Source organism: Eublepharis macularius, chromosome 17 (genome assembly GCF_028583425.1).
Source record: "Eublepharis macularius isolate TG4126 chromosome 17, MPM_Emac_v1.0, whole genome shotgun sequence".
Classification (NCBI taxonomy): domain Eukaryota; kingdom Metazoa; phylum Chordata; class Lepidosauria; order Squamata; family Eublepharidae; genus Eublepharis; species Eublepharis macularius.
In genome coordinates, this window is record NC_072806.1 from 17,758,768 (window position 1) to 17,771,177 (window position 12,410).

General features: G+C 43.9%; 1 protein-coding gene across 1 annotated transcript in view; it reads left to right on the plus strand.

Moving 5' to 3' along the window:
- The window catches only part of CAMTA1 (calmodulin binding transcription activator 1), an 807,100-nt gene extending 795,383 nt beyond the window's left edge, over nt 1–11,717 (plus strand). Inside the window, exon 22 of the mRNA XM_055001694.1 lies at nt 8,102–11,717. Coding sequence (XP_054857669.1) covers nt 8,102–8,159 — 58 coding nt within the window. The 3' untranslated portion in view covers nt 8,160–11,717. The remainder of the gene's footprint in view (nt 1–8,101) is intronic.
- The last annotated feature ends 693 nt before the right edge of the window (nt 11,718–12,410 follow it).

Here is a 12,410-nt window from a genome sequence, read left to right on the forward strand (position 1 = left end):
TCTGGTTCTCCCATGGGGACTGGCAGTCAGCCAATGTGCTTGCAGTTTCCCACCAGGAACTCAGTTCCCAAATGAGCAAGGCAGGGAGATGCTTGTACCTTCCCCTGCACCATATTCCTGTCTCTCAACCACCCCAGGAAGTGCTATTCACCCTGCTAGTGAAACTTTCATTAACCTCATCAGTACAGGTGGAGCCCCTAGTGGGGCTATTTGAGGTTCAAAAAACGGTGCAGAGGGGGCTGAGGCCCCTTTCCCTTGCATGCCACAATCCGGATCCAAATCAGGCCAGGCACACCTGGGAGCTGAGCTCTCAGCAAAGCACTTGCAAGCACATGTGGATTGCATGGGTCTTGGGCCCTATGTTGCAATGCCTAGCGCTCTTTGGGGGAAGCTGTAACTGTTCAGCTGGTCTAAAAGAGATGCAGGGTCATATTGTGGGAAGTGCCTTTATTAAATCCAAACCATTGCAGAGGATACAATAAGAGCAACGTATTATTGGGGGGGGGCAATCAATTCCAGTCTCTTGCTGATGTTACCGTGATGAGGCCGTTTGGGTTGTTGACATGAGGTGTTCTGACTAGAGTAGACATGGGCAGCCTTTTTGACTTGAGTTCTAAAGAACAAGCCACATCAGTCTCTGCAAACTGAAGCATGTGTGGGGGAGACAAGGCTTGTGTTTGACCAGAAACTGGAATCAGACCTGGCTGACAGCTGTGCATCTCCTGGAGGAGATGAGTGATGTGAGCCATGCCCATTGTCTTCTCCCATAGCACTGCCACTGCCTCAGAGGCTCGCTCACCTTGGTGGTTTGGACTGAGAACTGACTGGCCCTGTGAGGCGAGCCAAAGAGTCTGTCATGTTGCCATTCTCGCACAAGTCAGAGGTTGCCTACCCCTGCATTATCCAGCGTGAGAGTTAGTTCTGCTTCAGGCTTTCTACATTTTTGGAAAGTAACATCCGTTCTGGTTTGTCCCCAGGTGTGTGGCCTCTTTTGAAAAATCTTGGGAACTTTTTTTTTATATATAGTTCAAACAGTTGTATGGAGTTAGGTTCGGAAACGTCTTTGGCGCCATTTACTGCCAGTTCAGAATTTTTATTCTGTTTTTGTTTTGCATTGTGTGTGTTTTTTTGATCTTGTTCATTTGGCAGTCTGCAGTCCAGGTGCCACTGGGTGCCCTGCTTGCTCACCTGTCAATCTGACAGGTTTCCTGTTTCACAAAATTTCTGCTCCACAGCATTGTGTGGATGTAGTGTCTCCAACTGGTTATGGAGGCTGAAAACCCAGAAAAAGGAATTACATGTACTTGCCCAACAGGGCTTTCTGAGCCAAGCGCTAAAGGGGATGGGCCACCTCTTTGAAAGCGATCAGGGAGAATTGGATGTTTGCATGATAAGGCTTGGGATATTTTTTTTTCTGAGCATGGTTCACATATGCCCCCAAGGCTCATAGCATTGCATCCAGTGGCTCTGGCTGTCAGCTGAGGCACCTGCTGCTTTTATTCCAAGGAAGGAAGCATTGCTGCTGCTGTCACCTCCTGAGAGAGGCCATGCAGACAACAGTGGCATACACATTTCCAAATGTTGTCAGTCCCATCCTAAAGGTATGCTAACGTGCATTTCTCACACAACTCAGAGGATGATGTGCACGGCGTATGTTTTGGGCTTTTCGAGCCTCAGCTGGGGTTTGTGGTTTCTCATTGTCCAAGGCACAGCTTATTAGCTTCAAGAGGGTGAATGCTGCTGTACGTAGCCTTGGCTGGAACTTGCAAAGCAATCCCTGTGGAAATGAATGGGGGGGAGTTGCCATAGGAACCCCAAAACCTACGGCAAGAATCTCATTTAGTAAAGTGTGCACAACTGTGTATCTGTACAGGCCTTTTAAACAGTGCGTTACAGGTAGATAGGATATGCATTTAAACGTCAGTGAGACACAGATACCGAGGAGCCATGGCTTGCTTCACTCTTTCACCGTTTTGCGTCCAGCCCAAGTCCCTTCCAGGGTCCAAGCCAAACTAGGACAAATTGCTTCAAGCACCACACTGGAGCAAGAGAAACGGCAATAGGGGTATGATGTCACCTCTGCTCCTTGCCTGCCTGCTAAAAATAGACCTCATACACTGCTTTAGGCATGAACAGTGAATGTATATGGCAAGATATCCCTGGTGAGCTTTATGTATGATTAGTCCCACTGTCCCCGATTGCCAGATGCCTCCCTGTGCCTGTTCTGGAAACGGGATTTTTAAGTACCTGTAAAAGAGTAACCCCGCCTCTAGCGCTCCTGAAATTTGGCAGGGAAGATGCATTGGAGGAAGGATACAGTCCCTGAGAATTTAAACTCAATGAGGGAGGAGGGTTACAAGTATTAATTGGTTTCTCACGGAAGCTGGTGGAAACTAATACAATATAAAGTATGGGATAGATGGCACTAAAGGAAAAAGAATCATTTAAAAAACTGAAATGAACCCAAAAAATTGGGAAAGGTTATATGCACATCCCTAGCAAGCACACAATTGCACTGTGCATTTCTAGTAGTGTGGGAGAGATTACAGGTTTCCCAACAAGCAGATCTAAGTTCTTTTGGCCTCAGTTGTGTAGCAGTATAGTGAGCTGCCCCTTTTGCATCACAGCCTCCAGCTGCTCCTAGCTTTGTGCAGGACAAAGTGCAGCAGTTGGCAAGCCAGGGTGGTTTGTATTCAGTGGGCTTTTGCTGTATCTGCATTTTTGGCTTTCAATATGTGTGTGAAACATAGACCTTTGAGAGCTGTACTTTCCACAGAGGTTCTCTATAGCTCTTTTGTGCAGGATAAGAAAACTGAACCAATCCCACTCCTAGCATCATCATTAGATGTAATATAGCACCCTTAGAAGTATGGCCAGGCACTCCCAATTGTGGTAAGTATGGCTGTGGCATTGCCTAACATCTCAGAATTTTTGTTTTCTTCTGAAAACTGATGACGCATCACAAGGCCAGTCACTGTGCCTATTCCATGGATGGGAGGCTTATTAGGTTTCCCCTTGTCTGTTTTTTAGAAGGCTGTCAGGCCTGAGAGGGTCTCTCTGAGGATCAGGGCCTGTGGTGACGACATCCTGGGCTAGAAGCAGCTCCCAGGGGAGTCTCCCAAATAGAAGACCCTTGCTGTGGAGCAAGACGGATTCATAGGCAAGAAGACAAGTCCAGGCTGATTGTGAGAGAGTCACCCAGGCAGGAGACAGAGTAGGAGGTGGTGGAGCTGAGGAACGAGGGTGGAAGCCTAAAAGTGCGATGGAGTAAGGAAAGAATTGGGTGAGCTGTGGAGTTGTTCCATTGCCTGGACACGGAATGCTTGAGGATGGGGGGAGAAAGCCTGGGGGGGAGGCGGGGGGGAGTTTCTGGGGGCCTTGAAGGCCTCTGTTTTTGACAAGAAAGAAATGGCTGCCCTGGAAACGGGGCTGCAGATAAGCTCCAAGGTCGAGGACTCGAGATGTTACCACAATCCTGCAGCTGGTGGTACTGATGAAAACCTTGCCTGGAATTTTAAAAAAAAAATCCGTGGTGGTATAGTATGTGCCAAGGCAGCTGCCACAAAGATTTCCAAAGTAATGTTGTTCCATTTGCCTCTTTCAGGAGCTGAATGCTTTCGAAGCACAAATCAGTGTGTTAAGGTGCAGGCCGTATGCTCTGGGGCGTCTCTCTTATTGGGCCTTTTTCTCTTTTTGTTTTGCCACCCAAATGAGAGATCTGGAAAGAGCCCCCAGTCCCCAAATTACCCAGGCACCATTTCTGCTCTAAGAGCAACAGGTAACTGCTTCCGAAGCTCTGCCCTGAGCCTCCATCTTTCTTCACCTTGTCTTTTTCTGACCAACCAATTCTGCTGTCAGTTTCATCCAGCATTCCTTTGGCTGGGCATTTTGAACAAGACAGCTTTGCAGCACGCTTTTACTCACACAGCCATTGTCCTCCCTTTAAAATCTTTTTTCTCCAGCGAGACCAAACTCATTTGCTCACTCGATTCTCAGCGGACCGGATGGGGCAGCGGGGGGGGGGTGGCGGTGAGAGGCTGCCGCTGGCTATTCCGGGCTTCTGCTTATTCCATTGCTTCAACACTGAAGGCCACTTTGCAGTGTTTTGAATTGGCAAAGGAAGTCCCGTGCTTGTTTTGGTGGGGGTGGAACTGTTACAGGATAGGGTGGCGTGGTGCTTATGGTCTGTCCTTTATTGTATTAAAACTAATAGTGAACTAGGTACAAACTTATAATAAATTCCCCCCTCCCTTTCCGGTCTCAGAAGTCAACTTATGACTCAAGAGCTTTTTCTATTTCAAAATGTCCTACATGTATCATAATAACTTGCTTTCATACCAGGCCTCCCAAGTCCTGGTGAAATGTTAATAAAATTGAAATCGAAGGATTGGATCCTATGAAGCTTCACAGAAAAAAGAACAAAAACATCCTCACAAAGACTGAGCATGCTCACTACCCTCCAGAAGCATAAAAAATTGAGGTTGGATGAACCTTGGTGAAAGGGGGGGGAAGGTAAATGGCCTATTCAATTTCATAAGATTTCTAGTAGCCTGGAGGGAAGGATTAAGAATGGAACATGTGCTCCGGAGTCCTAGATTCTTTTAAAGGTACTGACCACTTTGAATACTTCCTCCAATTTTAATTAATCCTCCTCTCTTTCCACCGTAAAGAGGCAGAGGTTTCAAACAGCTTACTTTCTACAGACAGGAAGCGTACCTTATACCCACCAGCATGCTGATTGGGAGACGCGTTCTAGCTGGCAGATATATATCTCTGCATTATCCTTTCAAAGTCAAACAGGAGATGAAGGATGTGGTTTCAGCTTTTTCACCTGCAGCTTTACTAATACATAGTTATGGAAAGGACAGTACTTTAAACTAAGCCTAGCGTTATTTTTAACTAAGCATTATTTGAAACAGACACTCAATATGTACCAGATTGGAAACACACAGAGCAAGTGAAAGGCCCTGATCCGGCTCTAGCAACATTTTGTGAATGTGACTACAGGCCGAGGTGGGAGATCCATATCCTGTGCATATCAGATGCAGCTGTTAAATTCACTGAAGACTTGATGAGCACCATAACGTTTATCAGCTGCCTGAATAACTCTCTATTGTTGGATTAGGGCAAAAAAGTATAAAAGTTAGACTGACCTAAAAGTCCATCTCCACACACCTATGAAATCATGCAGGTTGCACCAGAAACGGCAGACACTCTGGACTCTTACGGGATTTTATCTGCTACGAGGCTTATATGTCAAGCTCTACAGCAAATCAACAATATGAATTTTGTTTGGTTCGGGGGGGCAGGGGTGTCACAGTTGAAACCCAAGAAAGGTGTTGTGTAAGTCTACAAATACCATCTGTACTCATGCAAATGGGGAATGTTGCAGGAATCAGCATGCGTTTTCCCAAACAAGGGCAACCAGTCTGCACCAGTACAGACATTGCATGCTGATGACAGATGGCGCCCGCCGAGCATGACTTGCATTTCCCCCCCAGCAAAAATGCTCTGATATCATGGACTCTGCATGACTTGGCATGTGCCAGCAAAGGTACCATCGGCTTTAATAGATCATGCATGTTCTCAGTCAGAGATCCATGACAGGTGGATTTTCTATGCAATGAAACGGGTGTCAAAAGGGAAATGTGAGCCTTGCATGGAAGAGCATGCCTCACATGTGTTGCTACTTCTTTTACTACATCTGTATTGCCTCTACTGTGTTAGTACTTTGTCAAGGGTCACAGCAGGGGGAAGAGCTTAAGATGAAACTATGTGGAGAATGTCTTTCTCATGGGTATAAAAGAGAATTTTTAGTTATCCAAGTCGTCATCAGGCAGACAGGAAAGGTGATTACTAGCTTAAGCATTGGTCAGTGTACCCATCTGTATGCCTTTTGGGTCAGCGCCTGCGATGCCTATAGAAGAGCAAGATTCGGGTCCAGCAGCACCTTAAAGACCAAATAGATTTCCAAAGTACAAGCTTTCAAGGTCAGAGCTCATAATCTGGAGATCTGGTTGGTCTTTAAGGTGCTACTGGACCCGAATTTTGCTCTTCTACTACAGACCAACATGGCTACCCACCTGAAACTGTGATGCTCATAAAGACCAAAAAGCTGGGCATTTAAGACACTAACAAGGCCGTCCTAATTAGGGTTACACCCTTCTAACACTATTGATTACAATGGATTTGGAAGTCTCTGCTTAGGATCACAGTATAGCACACTGATGCAAATAACCCACCTTGTTATTGGCCTGACGATTCCCTTTTGATACGGCTTACGCTCAGGCACCTGAAGATGGAGGGTTACTGCAAGGTGGTATTTTACAGTGCAGTTCTAAACAGAGTTGTACCTTCTAAGCCCATTGGCCTCAATGGACTTTAAAGCAAGTAACTTTGTTTGGGATTGCACTTTTAGCCTCCTAAAACCGCTCACCTTGCAAAGAATGCTTTTGGGCTGATCCAACAAATCAATTGGAAGCAGGTTGTCTCAAAGCACCCAGAAATAAGTTTTATTCTCTGTATTCATGAGCCTCCTCTCCATTCTGACTCTCAAAGGGCTCCTACACGTATGTTGAGGAGGAAGTGGTATAATACAAAGGCTGGTCTGCATCACCCAGGGATTCCTGAACAAGCAGAGGAACTTTGTCCACCTGCTTCCAGGCTTCCCAGGAATACTGTGGAAACATGGGAAGAAGCCACTCCCGTGCTGCTGTGGTAGCACAGGAAATGTTCTTGGAGAAGGTGCAAAGCACAAAGAAACACTGCTCGATAGGAAGACTTCAGGCAGAAAGAAATGTGGTGTTTCAGAAGCGAATGGTAAAGAGCGGTTTCTTCCATGCTGTGCATACCTGCCTGTTTTTCTTCCATAAGCCTATTTCCCAAACCAGCATCTCAGCAGAGTGTTTTACTGGTGGTCAGGGCTTTTTTTCAGCTGGAACACGGTGGATCAGAGTTCCGGCACCTCTTGAAAATGGTCACATGGCCGGTGGCCCTGCCCCCTGATCTCCAGACAGAGGGGAGTTTAGATTGCCCTCCGTGCCACTCATGGGTGCAGAGGGCAATCTAAACTCCCCTCTGTCTGGAGATCAGGGGGTGGGACCACTGGCCATGTGACCATTTTCGCTGAGGGCAATTTAAACTTTTAAAAACTCCCCCCTTGTTCCAGCTGACCCACAGTGACGTCATTGTGCAATTCTGAGTTCCATCACCTCTTTTCCCAGAAAAAAAGCCCGGCTGGTGGTAATCCTGAATGGTGCTAGGTGATAACTATTTGACTATAAAGCCTGATTATTAACTTACCAACAACAAAAGGACCTTAAACTAATACAGTGAATGGCAAATATAAGACGCATACTGGAAAATCTATGATTATACAAAAATGTCCAATCTGGAACAACCTAGATCCACATATGCAAAAAAAAAAAAGTCAACAACAAAGCACTGCTCTAGGTCTACAACTCTTGGGACATATGTGGATCTCTGATATATATGGAACATTTTTGTGTAATGGTAAATTTTTTCTCGTTCAGTATTGGGTTTTGTTACACATCTTTTTGTTGTTGGTTTTCTTACACATATCCTAGAGGACCTGCTTTATTTTTTGTGGAGTATTAACTAGGTAACAAACCTCCATCTGCCCACCAGGCCAAACAAATGCCTTCCAAGTACTTGAGCATTCTGCCCCTTAGACACATATAGGCATAGCCCGTTATTGCAGATCCAAACAGGCAGCAAAACAATGTGATTTCTTAAGCCCTCGGTAGGCTTCTGTACATGGTAGGCGCACAGGGTTTGGCTTAGTGGGTCACCAGTTGTGCAAGTCTGGTCTGAATGGTGCAGTTCCACTTTGACTATAGTATAGAATGATCTAATGCTTTTGGTCTTCTCTCCTTTCCACTGTCATCCAGAAATTACCTCCATGAATTTTTTGTAGTGTAATGCCGTGGTTTTTATTATTCTTAAATGCTTTGTGAAGATTTTCAAAGAATGTGACTGCGATATATTTTGCAAAAACAAAATGATGCCAAAATGAAGAATGTCTTTTCTCATCCAGAGAGAGCTGAAACAAACCTCACACGGTCCCGCTTTGTCTTTTCAGAGCGAAAGAATTGAAAAGGGCCAAGGAACCTGAAGAGAGAGACGGCAGCATCCCGTAGCAATGTGACATTGCTTTTCAGACTGTTTTCATTTTCTGTTTTTAGCAGAAACATGCAACAACAATTACAAAATGATTTAATTATTAAAAAAAAAAAAAAGAAACTGACTGCAGGGCCGAGATTATTCGGCTGCAGGATTTTAACAGTAATGTTTAGTCATTACATTTGCACTTTCATGGACAACTTTTAATTTGTTCAGCAAGACATCTTGGAACTCAAATCTTTGGTTGGATCACGGGGTTGGGGGGGAAAGTGACACCGGAAGGAGTTTTCATGAGTTGCTTCGTTCCGCTCAAAAAAGAGAAAAGAAAAAAAAAGAAGCAATTAATTATCCTTTTCATATAGGGCTGTATTAAAACAAAAACGTGTGGAACTGTACAAATAGTATACCAAAAAAAAAAAAGGCAAAAACCCACAACCCAAGAATGCTATTCCTGCTCCTGCTGCTCACCTCCAAGATCCAGAAAGGCTGGGATTCTCCGCGGAGAGGCTTTGATCACCTTCCGTCTTGCTTACGTCCATCCCCTCCTCCATTTCCTTTGCTCGCCTGTCTTTCTGTTCTTCATCTGAAATCTCTCTTTACCACACACTCGAATGCAACTTTTTAGATCTGCTGGTTTTCAATACATCCCCGTGGGAGTTTTTCCTGAAAGCTGTCAGTGTTTTTAAGGCAAACGGGTATTTGCAGGGGGGGTGGGGGTGGGGAGAGAATGGCGAGGAGCTCAAGCAAAAATTTCCTTTTCTTGGTGTCTTTATTTTTTCTCTCTCTCTAGGGCCTTCAAGGATATCAACTGCCATGCACTTCTCATATTAGGCACTTTATTTTCTGGCCTTACTTCATGCAAGATTTTTACTTCTGTATTTAACAAGTTATTTGTAAAGCGTTTCAGTAACCTGCAGACCTCTTGTGAGACCGAAAAGTCACATGCAAATAAGTTGACTGGACGTTTATACCACCTAAGGGGGGGCAGTGTGGTGCTGCATTCTGGCCAGTAGATTTCTTGTTTTGGCTATTTCATCAAAAAAAGAAAAGAAAAAAAGAAAATTTAGGCAGTTTCTGTACATAGAGAGAAGGTAAAAATGGAAATGAGAAATATTTGAAAGGGAATATATTGATTAATTGCTAAATATTTTATTCACAAAGGGTCAATAACTTGGTGAGAGAAATTTGATTATTTGTATAGTTTTGTCTGAATGAAAGGGCAGAGTGTGGATGTATTGTTTGTACATATTGTATATACTAAAACAGATGTGCATGAATTCAAGGAAAAAAAAGAAATGAAAAAGCAAAGCATTAGTGGCTATGGTCTGTAAAATGAAACAAAAACTTTATTTCACTATAAGAAACTTTATTTTAAATGTTCTTTAGAAGAACATTTTGCTAAAAGCATGACTAAAACTGCAAAAACAAAAGAGCTAATGTATTTAGACTTAGGAAAAAAGGCAAAGTAACATTACTTTTTAAAAAGGATATGTTTACATTTGATTTTGGCTACCAGGAGTTTATTTAAATTTTTTTAACCTTCTTGATTATATTTGACTTTTTTTTAATTTTATTTCTCCTTTTTTTTGCCAATGGTGCCAAGTAAAGTGAATGCTAATATCGCTTAAGAAAAAAAATTAAGTTATTTTGCAAAGCAGATAATCATAAGAATACAAAATTGTATCTAGCTTAACACCATACACACACTCCAATAAAGATCACTTAGAATGAACATAAACTTTAAAAAAAAAGAAAATAAAAAGAAAATAGTATTAAAGTAGAAAAAATGTTTCACATGTCCATATTTCCTACTGGAAGTCAGACAATGTACTGAAAAAAAAATTGCACAAAAATTTAAAAAAGTAAAAAAATTAAAAGATGCAAACAGGTTTGTAGGGGTGTCATGGTATATTGCTATTTCCACATAGAGAGGAGCCAAAGAAATCCGTTTTAAATTAGCCGTTTCAATATTAAAGCTAATGTGAAATGAAGACCATGGGGAGGGGGCAGAACCTGATTTTTAAACCATTTTCTGCTTTGTCTGAAGTGGGACTGTTTTGGCTTTTCACTCGATGTAGCTAAGATCAGAGGTGGACACTGCCTCCCCCTCCCTCAATGTGTCTCTTGCTTATGTTCAAAGTGGGTTGATGGTCTTACCTTTTTAGATGCTTGATGTATGAACGCTCACTCTTGCTTGACCCCAGCCATCAGGTGAAATGTATAGTCTTGCTCAAAAGGCTTGTTGTGAAGCCTAAAAATACTCACAATTCTGCGACTCTTTTAAACTGGTGTCTTTGAAAAAAAAATTTAAAACACAAAGATAGTGGCAAAAAACCCAACCTGGGGTCAGTGCTCTTGGTGCCTTTTCTATCATAACTGTATCTTTTAATTACCTTCCTTTCACTGCCAGGATTGAAAAAGAAATAGCCGTTATGTGTGCTGAAGCTTGTTCTCAGAGTCTGTACATTTGTTATTTGCTGCTGTCTGGCCCAATTCAATAAAAAAGATGCCAAAGAAATTTGGCTCCCATGCTGTGGCCAGAGGCAGCCTCGGACCACGCAAGGATTTTATTGAACAAGGCCTTTGCACAAAAAGTATTCCACACACGGGAATTAGAATCTGCAAGGAAATCCTTTGGAATACTCTGACAGAATTGACATTTGACAATAGTACACTTTCCGTCTTCTTTTGTAGTAATGTTATGAGCAGAGATCACTGCTTCCCCCCCGCCCCCTCCTAACAAGAGTAATGACCCCAGTGGAAAATTTCAGTCCCGTTTCAGTTTCTCCCAAGGGGTTTCAGATTCAGTACTATACTGAAGTGTTTTCACCGTTAACCCTTCCAGATCCACAGGTTTGGTGGTGCATCAACCCGTTGGCAGTCTGACCCTCAATGCGCTGTGCCGGAGCAAGTCCCATAGCAAAGGAAGCAGCTTGTGCCTGCAAGGCAGCTTGAGGATCGTGGCCGTAGTCCCTCCCTCAGTTCCAAAGAGAGCTCAGGGGTCCACCTGTGTGCTTAAAGTTTGACATGTGCCAAAATGCCTTGCTGAACTGGGGCCGTGACTTTTTGCCACATTGGTGACCTCTGGCACATTCCGCTTAAAAACACTCCCCAAATTAGTATCAAGTATTGCTGCTTGCCCTTAACTCGGTTGCGGGACTTGGTTAGCAACAGGGAAAAACCCAGGCGGGCCTCCTGAATAACCAGGCTTCCCAAGCAGCAGGGCCCAGCATCCTTTTGTGTCTCCCCCCAAAACCTGGAATTGCTCCTTTGTGTGACATCACCTGTGAGAAACGAACAATACTGTGTGAACGAAATAAAGAATATAACATGAACCCCCTCCATGGTTGCTCGCTTCATGGCAGTTCCACAGAGTAGTCGGCGCCCAAATAAAGGGGAGGGGGGGTCCCCCAAGACTTGCATGTCAAACTAGTATAGATGTCTCTTTTGTAAGTTTTATTTTTGTAACTGCATGTAAAAGCATCACTGAATCAATGGATCTGTCGAAGAACTCAGCTGCTGGAACCATGCAAAATGTTTTGAATTGCCCTTAAAATATGGAAAATGTTTTCTGAATGCTTTATATTCTTTCTGCTGTAAATTAAAAATGAAGAAAATTTCCCCATTTGAAGCTTTTTTTTTTAGTATATATTGTCTTTCCTAATTTTATCCACAAGGCAGGCAGCCATGTAACCAGGAAATGGGGTGACAACCACTGGGCTTGGGTACAGCTGGATCAGGAATACAACGTGGACAGCAATGACACTGACAGGTTTTCTTTCTAGCATGTATCAGGCGTGTTTTCAAGAAGGTGGATGAAAATTTCAGATACTCCATGAAATCAGTAGGTCAGGCACAGTGGCACCTTAACCGTATTGGCCTCATGGTTGCAGCCTAACACAGTTCATCCCATTCCATTACTGAACACTGCCAGTGGAGAATAATGGGGAAAAAACCTGGTGCAGCAGCTGCCGTGAGGGTTTTTTGGGAAGGGGGCACAACAGTTTAGGGCCCAAAACGGCCAAGATCAGGCCAATGCTGGGTAGGGGAGGGTTCCCCCTTCCAGCAGCGACCCAGGCCATTTTGGCCCCAATCCAGACCATTTCAGGGCCATTATGGCAAGGACTGGGCCACTGCCAAGTGGGGGGAAATCCCAGCACCGGCCCAATCCATGCCCTTTTGGGCCTGTTTTGGCCATTTAGGGCCCAATTCAGGCCCAAAATGGCCAGGATCGGGTCTAAAATGACCAGTATTGGGCCACTGTCTGG